Source organism: Cucumis sativus, chromosome 5 (assembly GCF_000004075.3).
Source record: "Cucumis sativus cultivar 9930 chromosome 5, Cucumber_9930_V3, whole genome shotgun sequence".
NCBI lineage: Eukaryota > Viridiplantae > Streptophyta > Magnoliopsida > Cucurbitales > Cucurbitaceae > Cucumis > Cucumis sativus.
Genome location: NC_026659.2, coordinates 19,697,605 through 19,719,653, shown reverse-complemented (window position 1 = coordinate 19,719,653; position 22,049 = coordinate 19,697,605). Strand labels below are relative to the sequence as shown.

Genomic DNA, 22,049 nt, shown 5'->3' with positions numbered 1-22,049 from the left:
GAGAGTTATAAATACGTTGAAGAAAATAGTTTTTCTTTAACTACAAATTTTGCTTTTCTACAAAAGGGTTTCTCTAAAAAATCTCTAAACTTTTTTATCCCAATTGGTTTCCACAAACCAATCTCATCCCAGACTATAGGAAGGTATCCGACCAATGGTGTCCAATTTGAAGATTTATTTTGTAGATTCAGAGTTGTCAAACAAGTAAAATTTGCTTTCTCTAATGTTATACCTTTAAGTCTTAATAAGAAATTTTGTTTCTATATTATTTTGCCAATATACTAGTATTTTGAGATTCTCAAATTAAATTGATGAATGGTTCTGTAAAATCTTATGCTGCCAAGGGCTTTTATCCCTTCATGGACAACTTGTTCAATAATCTTATATAGACAAAAAAAAAAAAAAGATTTAGAGATTCCAGCTAAAACAAAACTTAAACAAAACTCAACAATCTCAAACCCTCGTACTAATCTATTACAGACAATGGCAACTAAGTGTTCTTTTAGTTTAATTACAAATTATTATGCAAGCATGGAATGAGTCGTACAAAATCTAATCAAACTTCTAGCAGAGTAGGCAGAGCTTTAACAGGTGTTGAAACTACGACCTCTACTTAAGGGAATTAAACATTAAAAGGATGAGCTATAAAGCCCCATGAGTGACAAACTTTTAAAACAAGGCATGGTAATGAAAACTTTGAGCAAAATAATACACGCAGTTATTATATACATATATATTAACTAAACTCTTTAACATTATGTTTATAATATAAAACAATTAAACTAACCTCTTTTCCTTGTGCTTCCATATTTTGAACTGACGTTTCTACCTTTGTTTTTCTTATACTTGCTAAGTTTTCATCGTACAGAACAACTTGAGTGCCATTTGGTCATGTTATATCATATTCATCCTCCCCTGGGTACACTGTTTGTAAAGGTTTGAATTCCATTTGATTTTCTTCATAAGTTTGTTTAGAACATGATCCCTTTTCATCCTATGATATAGATGAATACAATATACTTAGAATATATTTGCATTTGTCAATAAAGTAACAGATTATATCAATTAATCTTAAATATACCTCAGAATCATCGACAATGATTGGATTATCTTCGTTTTTTCTTACTTTTTTCATCCTTGACCCAAGACATCTTTCACTGCGTCTTACCATTTTCTACCCGTTTTTTATCTCGATTTTAATCCCCCTTTTTTGCCATATTCTACTACCTTTTTTATATTAATTTTAAATCCCTCTTTTGGCCATACACATTTGTACAAGATTGTTTGAAAGCAAAATACGATTGTTAGGTCAAGTAGAAAGCAAAACCGGCAAGTTCTTAGAGTTTTTCACCCAACATAAGAGCCGATAAAAACAAAACAAGAACCCTAAACCCTAAACCCTAAACAAAACATGATTGGCAACCCTTGACCACTAAGCATGGGTTTATGATGTAAAATTCTGAATGTTGATGATTATATGTGCTGAAATTTGAGAATAAGTTGCCGCCTTTTTTGGTTTAAGCCCCTTTTTAGCGATATCTTATTGAGATGTGAATGCATGATTGAGAAAATGGTATGTGTGTTATGAATGCTTGATTGCATGTATATAATAAATAAGTATGGATACTTTTCTAGCTTTGTTTTCCTTTGTTGCTTTGCCTGACTTACCTATGATGCGCTTAGTCCAAACCTAACCTAGATAGAGTTAAAAAAGGATAGGAGGTACTCTTTAGAAATTGAGATGGTTTTAACAAATTTGTCTTGTCAAACATGAGTTAGGAACCTCTTGTCTAGCCACAATGAACTAAATCCCTTTAGAAAATGGTGGGCATTAACAAAACTTGTTGTCACTTCGAAGGGAGTAGTCAAACTTAGAAACTAAGTGTACAACCATAAAAAGGTTAGCCCACCGGTTCTAGCAAGACCCAGTTACCACATTGCATACCAAAAAAAGAAAAGAGAGACTTGCAAACGTAAAACGTAAAATAGTGAAACAACTAAGAGCTAAAAAAACAAAAAACATATGCAATATACATCAGAAAAAGGCCATAAAAAATGAGAGGAAACTTCACTTTTGGCCTAACCAAAACCAGACCACCTACTCTTAGCGTTCTAGACATAGCACCGAGTTTGATGAGGGCTTTGAAAAGAGGAGGAATCCTCCCCGTTCCACACTAGGGGAAAACGAGGCTTGTTGTCACTCCGAAGGACGCAGCCAAACTTAGCATTGAGTTTGACGAGGGCTTTGAAAAGAGGAGGAATCCTCCCCGTTCCATAGTATGGGGGAAAACGAGGCTTGTTGTCACTCCGAAGGGAGAAGTCAAACTTAGAAACTAAGTCTAGAACCATAGAAAGGTTACCCCACTGGATCGAGGAAGACCTAGTTACCACATTGTATGTACCAAAGAAAGAAAAGAGAGACTTGCAAATGTAAAATGTAAAACAGTGAGACAATTAGGAACTAAAAAAAAAAAAAACATATGCAATATACATCAGAAACAACGCATAAAAAATGAGTAGAAACTTCACTTTTTGATAGCTATGTTGTTCCGGTATCACCACTCGCATATTTGTTGAAAAACTTCCAGTTTGGTTCTTTTACAAGAACATCTATTGAATCAATTAACCATTCTAATTAGGTCTTGGATAAATTGAGGATTAAGTTTACAAGAACATCTTGTATATGTATTTCTTTAGTGAATGCAATAAGTTATTTTGATTCTCTCTCAAACCTCTAAGTATTTTACGTATCTAAATCATATCCCCCCTCCCTAGATTTTTGTGTAATTTGTGTTACATATTGAGGACCCAGTTCAGTTTATTAGACAAGCTTGATGCTTCATTTATTTCCTGGATTGAGGCTAATGAAAAACTTCTGGTACTCTTCTTCAATCCTCTTTAAGTTGTTTAAGAGACCTTAGCTTCACACAATTTGTACATTGAGAAGATGGTCTATTAATTTGTGAATTATATACATAGCATAACAAATATTATTTCTTTCAGCAATGGGATAATTGTTATACTTTATAGATATATATATATTTTTAAGTTCATTGTATTTTCTTCTTCCAACTACAGGTTGACATGATTGCCTTAACAGATGGAAGTTGTATTCTTGGCCTCGATGACCTTAGAGTTCAGGGAATAGGAATACCTACAGGAAATCTGGATATGTATGTTGCTGTTGCTGGCATAAACCCTCAAAGAGTATGTTTTTTTTAGACAAGCTCAAGGCCCCTTCATCCAATGGTTGTTTATCCAACTTGATTCCAATCAGTTGTGGCTATTATTTTAATTGTTTATAGGATAGCCTACATTCATATTATTTTATCTTCTCATATTGGGCTACTTCCAAGAAATTTTTTAAGCGAATGGTGGATAATAGCTCGCTTGTTTAGTCTAAACTTGGGGAATTTCAAATTTTGTCCAAATTTAAAAAAATTTCAAAAGTTTTTCATTACAATAACGAGCATCATAGCTTCTTAGATCTTGCATAAAAGGCATGACTGTCAACCCTTGAGGACTAAGCTCGGGTTTATGACGTGAGATTCTGAATTTTGAGAATAAGCTTATGTCCTTTTTGTTTTTGCTAAGTTTCAACTAATACTCTCAGTATTTATCTTTGTGCTTATATGATAGATTTGGTATGCACTATAGTGATGTGGGGTGTTTCCTTATTTTCTGCATCTTAAATACCTTATTTTCTGAATCTTAATTGGTACTGAAATTTGGTTTGTTTCAGTGAAAGAGGCACTATCAGCATTGACATGTACATGTGATTTTAGGCCTGAACCAGGAGAGTGAGAGTTTTAGTGTGCCGTGTTTAGAATTTTGCCGATATCTTTTTCCCGTTCCAGCAAGTATTCCTGATTGTGGGGTAACTCTCAAGTCTGCAGTCTTTTCTTCATGAAATTTGTAGATTATCTAAGAATACTAATATCATTTAATGGTGACATTTTTTTAGCAACTTTTCTTAACTCCACTTTCTGAATTTCATTAAGTTTACTCTTGTTTAATTGACAGATTCATCCAGTAATGCTAGATATTGGTACTAACAACGAGAAGTTACTTAATGATCCTCTTTGTAAGTGAAAGGGAAATCTTCATGTCATTTATCTCCATATTTTCCTTGTAATGTATTGTGCTTATATTGATCAGTTTCTGTTGTCAATGGCGATATATCTGGGTTTTTTTGTTGCTGTGGTGGTGGTGGTGGTGAAATATTTTATTTAAGCCTCTAGTTAATATTTATGCTTACTTAACATAAAATTTGTTGCTTGAGCTTGCTTCATTTGGTCGTTTTACTTGTTTAAGTCCTCCTCTAACTAATTATACATTTTGTCCTTTTACTTGTTTAAGTCCTTCAAAAAGTATTCATTACTTTAATAAATTCTCTCACCAGCATCATCACCTCTTAGTCAACAAACTATTTTTTCCCAAAAGCAAAAAAGAAAAACAAAAAAAGATAAAGACAATCAAGAACAACCATCAACTACATGAAAAAGAAAAAGAGAAAAAAAAGATAGCTACTGAAAAACATTACTACCCATTTTCATTATCATCATCCTCTAATATGCTTTTCCACCTTCTTCTAACCCATTTTTCCATTGCAGGATTTATTGGAGTTGAGGAGTCCCACAATCTTTATGTTCTGTTTGTTTTTCCATCACTTTTTCAAGGCTGTTCAATTGGAGTTCCATCTTCAGGTAATATTAATGTGTTTGTTTCTAAGATAATTTTGTTAAACACTTGTTTTTGTTGTCCCCATCCGCCAGTTGTTTGATGAAATGTCGCATTGAATAATTTTGTGGGTTCTTGGGAAGCATGTGATCTATGTGTTGTGGAATTTGTATAATTAGTTAGAGTGATTTAGAAAAACTTTTGTTGTAGTTGGATAGATAATTCATTCCATATTTAGAGGGGGTAATGTTTCTGGCCATTCAAAAACATCCTCAAACTTTTTAAGTATCACTGATATAGATTCCTCCATTGTCAACACTTCAGTTATGCCTAAAGAATACAGCCACTGCATTCCTAGGATAACATCCACACCTCCCAATTCTAACGGTAAAAATTCATCTATTACTCTCCAGTCCCCTATCATTAGTTCCACAGCTTCACAAACACCCTTCCCCTTGATTGTCGTACCCAAGCCCAAGATAACAGCATAATTAGATGTATCTTTCGTATTCAGCTGCAATTCTTTCACTAGTTTTTCTGAAATTAAATTATGCGTAGCTCCTCGATCTACTAGGATTATGACTTCCTTTCCTTGCAGCCATCCGTTCACCTTCATCGTTCTCGGGTTAGATAGGCCTACCACTGAATTTATAGACAATTCGACCACTGCATGGCTTTCCTCCACTACTTCAATAGTATTCAATTCACTCTGTTCATTCCCTCCTCCTTCCTCAATATTGAATTCCTCTCCTTCCTTCGTAACCATAATCATTCTTAATTCTCTTTGTTCCTTGGCTTTACACTTATGATCATGAGAATACTTCTCATTACAGAGAAAGCACAAGCCCTTCTCCCTTCGCGATTGGAACTCTGCATCAGACAAGCGCCTTGTTGGTCCTTCCTTCCGAACTCCTTCTGTCGTTGACCTCTGCAATGTAATCGTTCTCATTGGCCACCTCGTTCCTCCTTTTCCTTCACCAGAACTTGCATTCGCACTCATATTCGATTTAGCTCCACCATATGAATTGGTTACTCTTCCTTCGGAATATCCAGGTAAGTTAGCTTCTCGGTGAATATCTTCTCGACTCTCCACCTTCTGCGCTATCCTCATCATATGTGCAAGTTCCTTGGGTTCACAAAAATCCATTTTTTCTTGAATCCACGGTTTCAGCCTAGACATGAAGGTTTCTTCCACCACCTTCTCCGGTAAGTCCAACAAAGGTGCTACCCACTTATCGAACAAGTTTCAATACTCCTCCACCGTTGTCTTCTATTGTATGCGTAAGAAATGACCATACAATGATCCTTCTCTCTCGGATCGAAATCGAACTAGCAATCTCTCCTTCATATTCGCCAGTCGACAAACTTCTCGCGTTCTTCTTGAGATCGATACCAATTCAACGCTGCTCCTTCGAAACTAATAGTTTCTATTGTCATTCTTTCCGATTAAGTTAGTTTATCAATTTAAAAATACCTTTCTGCGCGAAATAACCAAGAATCAGGATTGTCTCCGTTGAAAATCGGCATTTCTACTTTCTTGAATTTGTGGCGATCGTTATTATTCTCTTCGACTGTCTTCTTTTCGCTTTTTTTAACTTCGTCTTCCCTCCTTGAAGATCCTTCGTCTTTGTTTGTGCTCTTCGCCGAATAGTTTCGCATCAACAATTCGGTTAGTTTCTCATTCATCGTTGTTCGATTTTGTGCTGCTGATTCCATGATTCGCAGCATGACTTGATTCTGTCTCTCTATGTTCTTCGATAACTCAGCTAGAGTCTTCTCTATCGCAGGTAGTTTGCTAATCTCCTTCTCAAATACTTCCATCCTTTCGTTGCCTCGCGTCTGCTCCATCCTTTCTCTTCTTCCTTGGATCTCAACGTTCTCTAATACAAATTTGATGGAACTCCAATTGGTATTAACATAAGAATTTTATTGATAGTAGTTAAGGAATGAATTCCCGAATACAAGCTAACACTCATACCTTCTGCAACCTATCTTTCAAGGTAGAATAGAAATGTACTCTTTACTTGAATCTCTAACTAACTTTCCCGCCTTTCTATTTCATCTATTTATACTAGTCTCTCCTTCCCTTCTACTAACTAACTCACATGTGCTTCTCACGTATTAATTCTTTTTCTTCTCTCTTCTACTATATTGATATAAGATAGGAGGTCTATCAGTGTTTAGGCTTGCGGTTGAATTGGGCTGTAAGATGGAACTTCTCACCTTTAACTCACTAGACTTTCCTTTGGGTGGTAAGCATTGGTTTCTGGCTTTCTGGGATGTCGACAAAATTAGAAGTAAGATTGCTAAATGGAAGAATTTGTTTCTTTCAAAAGGTGGCTAGTAATCATTGATTGCTCTGTTGCTCAATGGGTTGCCTTTGCATTTCCTTTCCCTCATCAAAGCTCCTTACAGTGTGATTAAAAGTACGGAGAAGCTGTTTAGATATTTCTTCTGGGGTGGTAAAGACTACAACTCAAGGAGTCATCTTGTTATAGAAAAGTTCCAGCATTGATTGAGAAATGGAAAATTCATGGAATCAGTTACTTGGTACTCTGTAAATGATATGTTTTAAATTTTTCATTCATAATCTATAATTTTGTACCCCATATATGGTTCTCAGGTTTTCATTTGATTTAACAACATATTGGTAATAACTTTGACTTTTATTTTGCAGCCTTTTTACTGTATGCAGCATCGGTTATGACAGCTGTGTTTATTGTGCTTATATTGCTCTGTTTTTGTTGTCAATGACGATATATCTGGGCTTTTTGTTTTTGTTATTGTTGTTTTGGTGGTGATGGTGGTGAAATATTTTATTTAAGCCTCTAGTTAATATTTATGCTTACTTAACAGAAAATTTGTTGCTTGAGCTTACTTCCTTTGGTCCTTTTACTTGTTTAAGTCCTCCTCTAACTAATTATACATTTCGTCCTTTTACTTGTTTAAGTCCTCCAAAAAGTATTCATTACTTTAATAAATTCCCTCACTAGCATCATCACCTTTTAGTCAACAAACTGTTTTTTCCCAAAAGCAAAAAAGAAAAAAAAAAGAAAAAAAAGATAAAGACAATCAAGAACAACCATCAACAACATGAAAAAAAGAAAAAGAAGAAAAAGATAGCTACTGAAAAACATTACTACCCATTTTCATTATCATCATCCTCTAATATGCTTTTCCACCTTCTTCTAACCCATTTTTCCATTGCAAGATTTATTGGAGTTGAGGAGTCCCACAATCTTTATGTTCTGTTTGTTTTTCCATCACTTTTTCAAGGCTGTTCAATTGGAGTTCCATCTTCAAGTAATATTAATGTGTTTGTTTCTAAGATAATTTTGTTAAACACTTGTTTTTGTTGTCCCCATCCACCAGTTGTTTGATGAAATGCTGCATTGAATAATTTTGTGGGTTCTTGAGAAGCATGTGATCTATGTGTTGTGGAATTTGTATAATTAGTTAAGAGTGATTTAGATAATTCATTCCATATTTAGAGCATGATTAAGAATTATTTTGAAAATGTTAAAATTACTTCAAAAGATATTTGGATAATTTAAAAGGCTTTCTATTGTATGTTGATCACGTTTGATAGATCGAAAACTTTTCTTCTTCTTCTTTGTTTCTTCCTGCCTCTTATTCGACCTGCAACTTTGAGTGTAGTTGCTTGGCTGTCTAATTGCCACCACTCAAAGTCACTCCCTCGCCTTCTAACCACTCTTAATTTCCTTGACAACAAAGTCAAACTGCTACAGAACAATCAAATTTTTGTTTGATTAATTTTCTATCCACGGGAGACTTTTGTATGTTGATCACCCTTGTTTTCTTTGAAAAGTTTAAAATTCCATACACGATATATTGGGAAACTTTCACATTCCTCGGGACATTAAAAGCTCAAGAGCATTAATTTTGAGCAAAATAAAAATGAAAATCCCTTTTAATTTCGAGCAACACCATATTTGAAGTTCATTGTATTTTCTTCTTCCAACTACAGGTTGACATGATTGTCTTGACAGATGGAAGTCGTATTCTTGGCCTCGGTGACCTTGGAGTTCAGAGAATAGGAATACCTAGATTGGAGGGAGAAGAGTATCTATCAATTGTTGATGAATTTATGGAAGTCGTGCATACATGTTGGCCTAAAGCTATTGTTCAGGTTTATTGGTTAAGATATCAAATTTTTAACGTGTTCACTGCCAGTAATCAGTATCGTAATCTCGCAATTTGATTTTGAATGATGCCAGTTTGAGGATTTTCAAATGAAATGGGCTTTTGAAACATTACAACATTATCGTAAGAGGTTCTGCATGTTCAACGATGAGATACAAGTGAGTAGTTGATGTTGTATTCATGCAGTTGATAATTACTTAAAAGGACATTCATTTTCGTTTATTTCATTTCATAAAGGGAACCGCTGGTGTTGCTTTTGTTGGACTATTGGGAACTGTGAGAGCTCAAGGGCGACCATTGAGTGATTTTGTTAACCAAAAGATAGTAGTGGTAGGAGCTGGAAGGTATTGTCAGCTGTTTAACTTTAACATTTTCTCCAAATAGCAATACTGCTAACAATTTAGGGATCATAAGCCTTGTCCTCTTTGTTGAAACAAAAGTGGTTGTTTGAAAGAGGAATTACTATTACTATTACTATTACTATTACTATTACATGAATATAAGAGAAATGAAAACTTTGGAAACTATAGTTCAATCCTTTTGGTTTAACCTTCATTTGTTTCGACGTGTTGTTTCTCCCCATCTTTCAACTTCAGTGCAGGGCTCAGTGTTCTTAACATGGCTATTCAGGTTGTTTCGAGAATGGCAGGGAACAACGATTCTACTGTAAGAAATCAATTTTTTTTTCTAATAGACAAAGATGTAAGAATCTTTTTCAAACTTTCATTTCTCAATTTCTGCATCAATCTGTCCAAGTTTTTCCTTCCATGAGAGTTACTGATTTCAGAAACCAATCAGATGGGATTTGAAATTTGGATAGCTTTATTATAGGTTAATTTGTATGACGCGGTTTCTTGTGAAAAGTATGAGGCAGTTGAAGAAGTTAAATGACTTGTGGTGGTAGTAATCAGTGTCAAACTCATGTGGTTTTTAACTTACAAAGAAAGAGGAAAAATATGAGCTTAGTCCGATGCAAATGAGTGTTTTAAGTCTTCTATCTAATTGTTCGTGTGATAAATGCAGTTACTTTATCAAAAACAAAGAAGAAAAGGAAGGGACCACAAGAAATCAATGGTGGAATCGATCAGGCAGACTGTGGAAAATTACAACTCAGTTTTTGTATTCACTGTTGAGAACATGAGAAACCTCAAGTTCAAGGAACTCAGGGAGCAGCTGAAGTCAACTAGCTAGGCAAGTTCTACTTCCTGAATTCTGTATTATTTAATCTGCTTCATCATTTCAAATATTGATTAGTGATACAAATGTACTTCCTCTATGTTGTTTGGTTAGCTTCTAGATAGCACGAGAAAAGATATGAATAATAAATAGCATATTTTAAAACTCAAAAGATAAAATCATAATGAATAGCATTCCTTAGGAGAAAGGATGAGAACGCATTGTTTCTATAAACCTAATTTTAGTTTTGCCTGTTTGAAATACTTGTGTAGTTTAGTTTAGTTTAGATATATATTTAAACTAGTACGTTAAATAATAGCTTGTCCTGTTTGTGTTTGCTAAGTTTCAACTAATACTCTCATATTTATCTTTGTGCTTGTGTGATAGATTTGTTATGCATTGTAGTGATTTGGGTGTTTTCTTATTTTCTGCATCTTAACTACCTTATTTTTTGCATCTTAATTGCTAACGATTTAGGGATCTTGTCCTCTTTGTTGAAACAAAAGTGGTTGTTTGAAAGAGGAATTACTATTACTATTACTATTATGTCAAATTACACATTAAATGAAAAAGAAAATTACCATTTCTTTGAGTGTTATGTAATGGTAGTCAAGTATAATAGTCATGCCTCTGCTTTAGCTTATATATTCATGTCTATGTTACTTTCACACTTCTATTTATTAATTTCATGAAGTTTGTGGGTTTGCAAAATGAAAGAATCGTCATCTTTTTTAAACCACTAGACTCTTAATGTTTCAAATGAATTTTCCAATTTCTTTTTGGGCTGATGTTGTATCTTTGTTGATTTTGTTGCGATGTAGTTCAATCTCTAGAATTTGATCATCTGATTCTCTCTCGACTGGATGCTTGCGCTTGATTTGGAGAAAGCGGAGCACGTGATGCTCTTGAGGTTGGAGCCTTGGAAGAAAGCTTGTATCTTTGAGGATGGTCGACTTCAGGAGTTAGAGAGTCTTTTAGCTCTTGGGAGAATTCTCTCTAGACCTTCTAGAGTCAAAATTTTCCAACCCCTACAAATGAGAAGAATTCCTCTATTTATAGAGTTCACTTGTGGGTTTTATGGGCTTGAACCTAGTTGGTCCATGGACCAAACCCATGGGCTCAACCATATGGATTTAGGTTATATTTAGTATTTGGGCTCATTTAAGCTTTTTTTTTTTTTTTTGCTTAATTGAACTTAGTCCAAGTAAATAATATTTAATTGAATCAAAATGATTAACTTAATCCTACGATTAAGATGAAAACATGTGACATTATTAGAATGGTCAATTTATGTTTTTCCATTTGGGGCACATGTTAATTTTAATTAGTCCCAAATTTAATTATTTGTACTTTTCAACGTTAACTTAATAAATGATGTGGCAATTTGTGATTGATCTCAAAATTTCTTATTATATTGTTTAAAAGAATTCAAATTGACGACTTTATTAGATGTTATAAAATCTAACTTCAAATTGTTATTAGAAATATGAAAAATATGTATTATGTATTATAATAACACTCCTTATGTTGTAGTTTATGGATAGCAAACGCCACCTATAATTTCTTTTGGCCAAGCGGGTACCACACCGAATGATTCGGTGGAATATCAGTTGCAAGCTCGAGACAAAGTGCTAACTACCTTAAAGGGTCATTTGAGACATGCCCAAGAGCAAATGAAAAAGTTTGTCGATGTTCATCGTAGGGACGTGGCTTTTGACATTGACGATTGGGTATATTTGAAATTACAGCCCTAGAGACAGCAATGTGAAAAGTTATCTCCCAAATATTTTAGGCCCTACATGGTATTGGGTGGAGTGGGGGAGGTGGCCTATTTTATGGACCTACTGGAAACCGCCAAAATCCACCCGGTTTTCCACGCTTCACAACTTAAGAAGGCGCTGAGAGATAAACATACAATCCAACCAGAAATAATCATGCTTAATAATCAAATGAAGTTTGTTTTGGAACCTGAAAACGTGACCCAAATTCATTGGACCGATGCTTAACAAGATTGGGAATATCTCCTTCAATGGAAGGATCAACCAAGCCATGAAGCAACATGGGAATCCTACGCTATGCTTACTAACCATTACCCAAACTTTCTCCTTGAGGACAAGGTGGCTCTTCTCCATGGTGGTATTGCTAGGCCTCCAATCACTACTACAAGAAATCAGGACAATTATGACGCTAGAAACAACGTTGGCGAAAGGTGCGTCGCCGTTGATCACCTTTCGTTGACGCACGAAATGTTATGTCTCGAAAATTCTAAAATTAAATTTAATGTGTTGACTTTCTACGATGCATACAATGTTACGTCGTGAAAAGGGACTTTCCGCGACGTAGAGAAACAAGACGGCGCGAAAAATCTAAAATTAAATTTAACCCGTTCACTTTTTCCGATGTTACCCTGCCAAACGTCGCGAAAAGTGAACGAATTAAATTTAATTTTAAACTTTTCGCAACCACATGTCACCATTTGCTCTTAGAAAATCCTATATAAAAACTATCACAAGTTAGATTGTAGGTCTAAAATTAAACTCTAGAACCTTTAGACTATATGTGAAAACTCAACTCAATTTCTGAAAATTCTATCCAGAAGTTGCCACAATTTACTTGAGCCTAATCATCGCAACCATATGTCATCATTTGCTCTAAATGTTTGTATTTCTTGTTATGCTCAATTACCTCCAAACACAAGTCATTTTAACTCACAAAATATCAACAACAAAGATCATGTCACTGACCTAATCATGGAGCTATGAGTATTTCTAATACTCACATTTTCCTAATCGTGGAGCTATGAGTATTTCTAATACTCACATTTTTGGATCGAAGTGTAAGAATGTTTTGAACGCTTGACCAGATAATCTACTAAAAGTGGTATGAGAATTGTGTCGTTATTTTTTTAGATCATGTCAATGAATCTATGCACTTTCTCAATGGTTGGGTCTATATTCCCATTTAAATGGGTGATTTTAAACCATAAATTGACTTATTTGGAGCAACTAGATAAATAGTAAAAAAACAAAAAAAAAAAAATACTCTATAAAAATAGCACAACTTTATTTTAGTTATAAAAATGACAAAAACGAAAAAACGGAATAAAAAATTGTCACAAGTAGGACTTAAATGCCCTGACTAGAATAAATGACACATTTTAAAATAGGACTTAAATGCCCCACTAGTATAAATGACACATTCTAAAATATAATTATTGAAAAAACATAAATATACTATGATTAAGACTCATATCCCAATGCAAAGTCAAGTTAAATAAAAGTTTATTAATTATAGATATATTAGTTTAATACAATATTTAAAATAATAAAAAGGAATGAGATGTTTTGGAAACTTTTTTAAACCTGTAAACATATAATTTAACACACAATATGTAGGAATGTATAAAATATTAGTGTATATAACATGAGGTATATATACTAAATCACATACTATAACCCTTATATATTACCAATTATTAAAATACATTCATAAAAAAAATCAAATACATTTATAAAGGATAACTATGTATGTGTGTTTTAGTAATATTTATTATATAAACATATAATTTAAACACAAATTCTGTTCGATGAAAATAAGAAAAAATTCGAATTTCTTACTGTACATAATTATATATGTCATATTGTATATATGATGTGGTATATATGTGTAAGGATCATCTAAGTAAAGTACGAAATTTGAAGAAAATGAAAACGAAAGTAATTGATAGTAATTTGAAAAACACGAAAGTAATTGAGGAAGTCAACTAATCAAAAGTTGTCAATAAAACGAAATTTTGAACAAAACTGAAGAACCAAAATGAAGAACGATATTGATAACAACGAAATTGATGGAAGAAACGACATAAATTTATTTATAAAAAAACTCGCCAACGTCACACTTTTTTACTTAAAATCTTTCTGGTTGATGAAAAATGGTATAATGTTATGTTTAATCATTAATTTTTTCCCCGTTGAAAAAAAATGATTTTATATTGAATTAATAAAATATTTCTAATTAATTTCATTATTAAATTTATACATTATTTACCAGGCAAGAAAAAAAAGTTATATTTACCTAATTAATTTAGTATAATATAAATAAGGAAATTATTTTAATTTAAATTAAAAATTATATATAATTAATAATTAATTATAAATTAATTTAGTCTAATATAAATAAGAAAATTATTTTGATTTAAATTTAAAAATTATATATAATTAATAATTATTATAGGGTTATAATTGTCTTACAAATTTAAGAAAATCTAATCGAGAAAATAAATCATAATTGAGTACATTTGTGAAAATTTTGGGTAGATTTAGGTGTTTGGTCTAAATCTTTCTTGCAATTTTGAGGTGATCTTTGTGTAACTAAATATTGAGCTATTTTCCAATCCCACCAATGCAATGCAAGGGATTGTTTCCAACTTTACTTATTAATTGACAAAGCTGCATATAAAGAAGAGTTTCGAAATACTTTCATGTTTACACACTACACACACTGATGAAAGTCTTCTAGTTCTAACCAACAATGATATTAAAAGGAAAATTAGTTTTTATTTTTGTTTAACATCTATAAGAACAATGGAAACTCAAATTTCAAATTGCAAAATGGCCATAGTTCTTCAAATGTAAAATTAATTTGTTCTTCAAAACAAAAAAAAGAAAGAGAAATAAAATAATAAAATAAAATTCATTAATATTTTTCTAAATTTGATAAGCCAAAGTATTGGTTCATCGTTATGATTGGAAATCACATAAATAAATCATGTCAGAGGCAAAAGAAAATCAATGTCTCTAAAACTATCTACAGTTCATGCGGTTGCTAAAAAGCGTTTGAATAAAATGCTTACACACGAGTAGAGTTTTACAGATGATTAGACTTTTGAAGGTGCAAGTCGAAATCCTTTTGGTTGCAGCAATCCTGGTGCCTTTTTCTCTCATCATAAAGGATAAATAAAAGTGAACAATAATGCTGCATGCAGCCATTCTCATTCATGATGAAGAATTTAGGTTTACCCTTTGTTCTTCTAGAAGCATTAGTTCGGAGCGCCAAGTTTCTAGTTTCGATAACTTGTTCGCCTGCTCTGGCTTCATATCTTGAAGTGGTGTTTTTTGCAACTGAGCTTCTGCCATTCGAATCTGCAAATCCAAACAAGAGAACGATGCAACGAAAATTATCAAAAAGATGTTGTGATGCGTTAGATGGACTAAACAAACTTGCAGATGTTAAGAAAACAACTCAAGTCTCCAGCTCTCAACAAAGCTACCCATAATTCATTAAAAGAAGTTTACATAATCAGTCGAGTAAGAAGATGGTAGCTTAGATTGCTATTGATATTTTTTATCTATCAAACAAAAGTTTATAAGCTTTGGCACTGAGTACTAATATTGCAAGACCAGATGAATTTTTTAAACAAGTTGTACTTGCATCAACTACAATGAACATTATAGGCTTTTGAATCTTACAACTAGATTTCTTCCTAACTATGCTGGGACTAGGAGGAATATCCATTAAGCTAAGTGAAAATGTTGGAATGCAGACATCCTTAAGATTTTGAACTCAGATTTTTCATGGTTCTTTATTACATCAATAAAAGTAACTTAGTCAATTATAACATAATGTGCCTTTAGAGGGAGCACTTTCTTTTAAAGAAATCAGAGCTTTTGTTCCATATAAAAAAGCTGAACTTCTACATCTCTACAAACAACAAACAACCACCAGACTCATCTACAATAACTGTCTGAAAAGTTATCCCAAACCCCAACTCTAGTCTGGGGCCGTAACTAATCTGGCAGTTATATAATATATTCCTCCTGTACTATTCTTTGTAATACTAGAACTAATACTGATACAAACTAGGAAGGGATGAGAAAGAATTTCAAGATTTCTCAATGTTGGATTTTGGAAACCTAATCATTCGTCATGGACTTGTGTTTCCATCTCTTCAATTGTTATGAGAGAAATCACTAAGAAACGTGTAGAAGGAAACTCACAAGACCTTACAATATTTAGGTATCAATGAAACTCATAATATATCAAATCCTAGGGAGATGGCCACTATAGATTGAACTCATGACCTCTTAGCCCTTTATCAAGTCATGTCCCCTTGAGAAACTTAAATATCATAAAATAACTAACTAGATCAGGTACATCTACGCAAAAAGTTGTTCAAAGAGTATGATATTAGCTCTGAAATCAGTATTGTGATATGATTCATAGAAAACTGTTGACTGGATGCATTCTATTAAACCTAATATACACGACACTTTTTTAAGGAAATCAAGACATTTAAACTTTGAACATAATTCAAATATTATAAAACATATATTTGCATGCAATGGATTGACAAATTTCCACGAAACTTTGAAGCAAATATGATTAGCAAGAGTTTACCATGGAAAATTTGTTCTCACCTTCTTTTTAGTTGCTCTAATTCTCTTGTCAAGGTCACTGGAAGGCAACTGTGGATCATCAATTGGCTCAGAAGAAGGGCTTTCAACTTTCAGATTGGTAGAAACAGCAAGTTCATTCATCTGGGAACTTAATGACTGAATGGGTTCCAACCTATTAGCTACGTATGCTTCCTTTGGTTCAGTGATCTCTTCAACAACCACTTGTTCCAAGACTTTGTCCTTTTCATGAGCTGCCTGTAGAAAAAGGAAAGTGAAGAAAAGAACAGCTTTTTGTTAGAAAATAAATAAACAGCTATCCTTAAACTCTAAATCATGGTCAAGTTAGAGCCAGCACAAATATAAAAATATAAACTCAACGCGTGAGTTATTATATTATAAGATGCCTTTCAAAAAATAACAAGGTTAAGTTGTATATGGTAAAATCCAAAGATGCAGATAAAATATCTTTCCAATTATTGATGTAGTAGGACTAGTGGTTGATTAAATATTACCCTTGATTAATCCCATTAGTATCTTTTCATCATTTTTAATACTTTCCTTTGTTCACCGATTGCTCCCATATATTCGTTACAATTTTGATTCATAATAAAGATTTGAGATAGACTTATTGGAAAGCACTCTCCTTTAGTCACTTAGGCTACACCAACTATTCAGATAGAAAAGCATGCTGATTTGATTACGGGTGATCTTATTCGCCAAGGGATAATGGGAGAATAAAAGTCACAACCATGGTTGAAACTAGATAAGAGATAAAAAAAAAAAAAAATTAGTTTCTTATATTACATTTTATCGCATATGGACATTAATGGCAATCTTCAATTTGTGGTCCTCCCAACAAAATTGTTCATGGGACAACTTAAAGAATCCTATATGAAAACTATCACAAGTTACATTGTAGGTCTAAAATTAAACTCTAGAACCTTTAGACTATATGCGAAAACTCGACTCAATTTCTGAAAACTCTATTCACAGAAGTTGCCACAGTTTACTTGAGCCTAATCATCACAGCCATATGTCATTTGAATGAGTTTCACCATCTGACTATTTAATGACACACACCTGAGATTCAAAGATTCAGTTGACCATATCACCCAGGGAAAAGAAACAAAAAATTAACTCCCATTAAGCTCTTCAAAAGAAATCCCCACAATATATAAACTGTCATCAAAAACATAAAATGTCCATCCCAGCAAAGGGGAAGACAAACCTGCAGTCGCTTCTCTTTCTTTCTCTCATTTCGCTTAGCTGACTTGGTCTTGGTTTTTACATCTGTTGTCGGAGGATCATAGCCAGGAGGTTCGTCGTGGGATGCCATCTCCTTTTTCCACTGTAACACAAAGAAAAAGTACTTCAGGATACACTAGTATAGGAATTCAACTTCTAGCAGAAAAATAATAGAATGAATTTGATGTCTTTCACTCGAATCATCAATTTTCCAGAACATATGTTAAAATCTCTTTTGTTTAGAATTGTATCAGCCAATCATCTTCATTTTACCGGAGAAAAAAAATTGGCCCAAAAACTGTTGGTTTGGTTTCTCAAGTAGCCCTACAAGGGAAAGGGATCCAATCAAGAAGAACGAAATCTAACAAGTAATTATTAAAAAAAGAGGTGACGCAGCATTCTAAGATAAACATTGAGCATATTGAGGGGCCATATGTTGTTAGAGTCCCTCTCAACTTGTCTAAAGGTCCTATTGTTTCTCTTCCCCAAAGACTGCACAAAGGATCACACTCCAAGATTAAATTTAAGCAAAAAAACAAAATGTCAATGAGAGCAACCTAGGCACAACAATGAGGGTGATTTGCCTCATTTCAATTTGTATATCGAATTGTGGATGATGCAAGGATTCCGATGAGTCCTGTAAGGCCTCCTATCGAGGGTGCCTGATTAACAATAGGCAGCTCAAGATATGTGATTGTAGACTTAAGTTAGTTGAGTCAACAAGAGGCATGTACAATCTCTAAATCTCCTTTTTTCATTAAAGATACAAGAAATTTATGGCATAAAAATGCTCATATCTTTGATTAAATTGTTAAAAAGGCAATTGTTACACCAGCATCAGCAATAGCTCAAACTTTAAATCACTCTCTACTTTCTCTAAGAAATCATGGGTTCAGAATCCTCCTACCCATGTGTGAGGTAATATTTTCGTAAAAGGACTTTTAACTTCCATTTATCTCATAATTTTCGTTTTTCACAGTACTATTCCATCACGATTCACGTACATACATATTTGATTTTACTTTTGTGTGTTCCCTCAAATGAAATGATTGCTTAATGTCATTGGCGACTGTATTGCACTCTGCTTTGCCCTTCGCTTCGTCCTTCACGACACACAAAAGTAAAAAATAACACAACAGCAGCTCAAAGGACGATTTCATTTTCGTAGTATGAATTTTCATGAGCAAAGCACAAAGGGCAAACAAACTAAATCTCAATACAAAAGAAAGGAAAAAGAAGAGAGTGCAGGAAAAGATGGAAATAAGATAATGTGTACCAGAGCCCCTTTGGACTGGTAAATGGCGACTTCTTCTTGTGGAACATAGCCAGCCCTAATCCGAATGGGTTTTCGAAGAGTACCATCGGGTCGCCTAGTTGGTGCTAGAATCCTTTCTCCTTCTTTAAGGGTTTTGCTCAGCTCTGTCATTTGCTTCCGCAGATCTCCTCCTCCTCCTCCTCCTCCTCCATCACAACTCCCCATCGCCTAAAAGGCAATTAATTGCTGAACTGCAAAAGTTCAATTTCATATTCAAAAAAGATTTCCACCTTATTTTGTCAATTACTCCAAACTGGAGAAAGCTATGTCCCATGGAAAAAAAAATAAAGAGAGTTATATTCAAAGCCAAATGACTCAAAAAGAAGAAAAAATTAATTACAAAAACTACAAAAGAAAGACAACTTCGGCCATTTGGGGGAAGAAAATGATTGCGATCATTTTTTTTGGTATGATAACATGTGTTTCGAGAAGATTATGCTCTTATACGCTGTAGAAATAACCGTGAATATGACGAGATTTAGTATGATAAAAAAGGGAGAAACAGTAAATTTAAAAATTAATAAGATTTTTGGTAAAATTGGTGGTTACTATTTTTTTTTTAATTTTTTTACCCCTATATAGAAAATACATTTTTTTTATCGTTTATTTGTATGGTGCAAAAGTGAGACGAGATATCACACACTCACAAATACTATTTGCAAAGTACAATCAGTGTTGAAAATTTTAAGTAATGATATTTTCAAGAATATACGATTTTCTCGGTATCCACTAATATATGCATATAATTCACAATAGATTTTAGTATTTAAATCAAATTAATTAACATTTATTCCTTTAATTAATAAGACTTAGGCTTCAATAACAATTTTTCCTTAAAAAAATGGTAAAAATGATTTCAATTAATAAGATTCATTATATTTCATAATATTTTGAATTCAAATATTATATCATATGCCTAAAATAATGGTAAAATACATGAGTTAAACATTTTGTATTATTTATATATCAACATACGGTTAATAATAATAATATAAAAAAATTATTGTGCCAAATGTATGGAATAATTATCTCTTTACCTTCTTTTTTTCAATTTGAATTTAAGAATGGTATCATGCCCTAAAATCGTGCATTTAAGGTAATAACAAATTAAATTTAAAATGTTATAATCCCCTCCTAAAATTGTACGATTCACCTGTATCCTATTATTTTATTAAAAAGTTTTTCACTCCCTAAAATTGTGCTATTTAGTTGATATCTCTAAAATCGATTTCAGATATCCTTTATCTATATTCCAAAATAATTATTTAAAAATTGGATTTAAATTTTGATTTGAAACCGCACACTTTGATTCTAAAGTTTATCATCCCATCAAATCGTGATAATTATTTTAAAATTGAATTTACATATCATGATAACTCCAACCAAAAATATATGAGTACCACGTAACAAATTGATCATTTTTTTCGAGTTTCACTGGTCATTGATGTACCAATTTTTACCTCTTTGGATTCCTCTTGAGAACCCAAATTGATTACTTAAACTGGCTCTTGGTGAGGACCTAGAACCTTATCTTCTTCTACCATTCTTCACAATTCTGAAGATATTCCCCGATATATTCATCGTCCCTTTCTCAGTTAGATTCCATGGTGTATATTAAGGTAGATTCCATGGTGTATATTAAGGTATCAAGGGTAGAACTAGAATTATTAAAATATTCATTCTTATGAATGTTGTCTATGAAAATGTTTGGACTTTTGTGTTTAATTTGCAAAATGTAAGAAAGAAAGTAGAGAGAAGAAAAAATTAGAAAAAAAATGAAAGGAAAATACCAAAATTTCATTAAATAACAAAAAAAAAAAACATTCATATTGTAAAGCAAACAAAATATAGTGGAGAGCCACTCAAAAATTAAAGAAATTTGACAACAGTTTAATCGTTACTCTTGAAATTCTCTTGAAAATGTAGGTAGTTCTACAATATCCCAATTTGTTAAACTCGAAATCAGGTGGACATGCATAAATTGTTTCGCCTTCAAATGATGCTTCTTGTGCTACTACTGCAATTGATAAACTCTTCATCTTCGTTTATAAACAATCATTTGAATCAGAGTCATGTGATGAGTAACTTATACTAGCACTCTTGAAAGTATCATATAATGCTCGTATAAATTTTAGACTTGAATCAAACTCTCTCATCTCTTGCTTTGTCGAACGCTTTTTGTTCTTTCCTTCTTGAAGCCTAATCTTATCATATACGGATGACATATAGCCCAAACCAAATCTTTCATCGTTGCTTGGTGTGTTTAGAAGTGCTTCTAAGCTTTGATTCAAAGAATATCCTCCACCTCTCATCACCCTAGTGGTCATAACTTTCACTTTAGGCTTGTGTAACTTTATTACTTCATTTGCAGCTGCTTTTATTATAGTTGCATGATCAATTTCAAAAGAGCGAAAAGAACACTCTAATGCTTCCTCTGCTGCCTCGACATATGAGGTTGATACTGATTTTGTTATCAGGAAATCTTCCACTCCCATCAAACAAATCATCTTACTCCGAACAATAAATTTCAATTTTTGATGCAACGTGGATGGTACCACTCTTGCAGAGTGAATCCAATGGCGTCCTAACAAAAAACTATAAGTAGATGTTATTTTCATTACTTGAAATACTATATTAAAGTACATAGGCCAATTTTGATTGACAATTCAATGTCACCAATTACTTCTCTACGCGACCCATTGAAAGTTCTCACAACCATAGTACTTGATTTTATGTATGACATATAAACTGTAAGCTTCAATAGTGTAGATTAAGGCATTATATTAAGAGTTGAACCATTATCCATTAAAACTCTTGCTATGACGTAGTCTTTGCACTTCACCTGAATATGCAGTGTTTTTATATGGACTAAACCTTCGGGAGGAATTTCATCATCCGTGAAGACTATGAAATTTGAAGACGTAATGTTTCCAATAATTTCGCTAAACTTTTTCACTGAAATTTCATATTCAAAATATACCTTGTTCAAAATATCTAATAGCACTTTGCGATGAGGCTCTTAATTCAAAAACAAAGATAATAAAGAACTTTGAGCTGGAGTATGATACATTTGC

General features: G+C 33.1%; 2 protein-coding genes across 5 annotated transcripts; one reads left to right on the top strand and one right to left on the bottom strand.

The window, feature by feature from the left end:
• Nucleotides 1-4,452: 4,452 nt before the first annotated feature.
• LOC116403799 (NAD-dependent malic enzyme 59 kDa isoform, mitochondrial-like) lies at nt 4,453-11,203 on the top strand. 2 transcript variants are annotated; one of them, XM_031885362.1, is made up of 6 exons: nt 4,453-4,706; nt 8,669-8,830; nt 8,919-9,002; nt 9,082-9,188; nt 9,441-9,510; nt 9,868-11,203. In XM_031885362.1, the coding sequence occupies exons 1-6, from the start codon at nt 4,647-4,649 to the stop codon at nt 10,033-10,035; spliced, it is 651 nt and encodes a 216-aa protein (XP_031741222.1). In that variant the 5' UTR covers nt 4,453-4,646; the 3' UTR covers nt 10,036-11,203. The 2 variants fall into 2 exon arrangements, with proteins under 2 accessions (XP_031741222.1, XP_031741221.1); XM_031885361.1 differs by having other exon boundaries at nt 9,441-9,546.
• Nucleotides 11,204-14,693: 3,490 nt separating this feature from the next.
• On the bottom strand, nt 14,694-19,452 carry LOC101219649 (partner of Y14 and mago). 3 transcript variants are annotated; one of them, XM_031885005.1, is made up of 5 exons: nt 19,339-19,452; nt 18,937-19,166; nt 17,644-17,763; nt 16,437-16,670; nt 14,694-15,161 (listed from the first exon to the last, which is right to left on the bottom strand). In XM_031885005.1, the coding sequence occupies exons 2-5, from the start codon at nt 19,138-19,140 to the stop codon at nt 15,015-15,017; spliced, it is 705 nt and encodes a 234-aa protein (XP_031740865.1). In that variant the 5' UTR covers nt 19,141-19,166; nt 19,339-19,452; the 3' UTR covers nt 14,694-15,014. The 3 variants fall into 3 exon arrangements, with proteins under 3 accessions (XP_031740865.1, XP_004143749.3, XP_031740866.1); XM_004143701.3 differs by having other exon boundaries at nt 19,316-19,431; XM_031885006.1 differs by lacking the exon at nt 19,339-19,452 and having other exon boundaries at nt 18,937-19,262.
• Between the last annotated feature and the right edge of the window lie 2,597 nt (nt 19,453-22,049).

Coding starts and splice junctions, on each gene's coding strand:
- LOC116403799 (XM_031885361.1), top strand. CDS start 4,647: ATGTTCTGTTTGTTTTTCCATCACTTTTTCAAGGCTGTTCAATTGGAG. Junction 9,003..9,081: donor TGTTCAACGATGAGATACAA/GTGAGTAGTTGA, acceptor CATTTCATAAAG/GGAACCGCTGGTGTTGCTTT. Junction 9,547..9,867: donor TTTTTCTAATAGACAAAGAT/GTAAGAATCTTT, acceptor TGATAAATGCAG/TTACTTTATCAAAAACAAAG.
- LOC101219649 (XM_031885005.1), bottom strand. CDS start 19,140: ATGGGGAGTTGTGATGGAGGAGGAGGAGGAGGAGGAGGAGATCTGCGG. Junction 17,764..18,936: donor ACCAGTCCAAAGGGGCTCTG/GTACACATTATC, acceptor TTTGTGTTACAG/TGGAAAAAGGAGATGGCATC. Junction 15,162..16,436: donor TTAGAGCAACTAAAAAGAAG/GTGAGAACAAAT, acceptor TTGGATTTGCAG/ATTCGAATGGCAGAAGCTCA.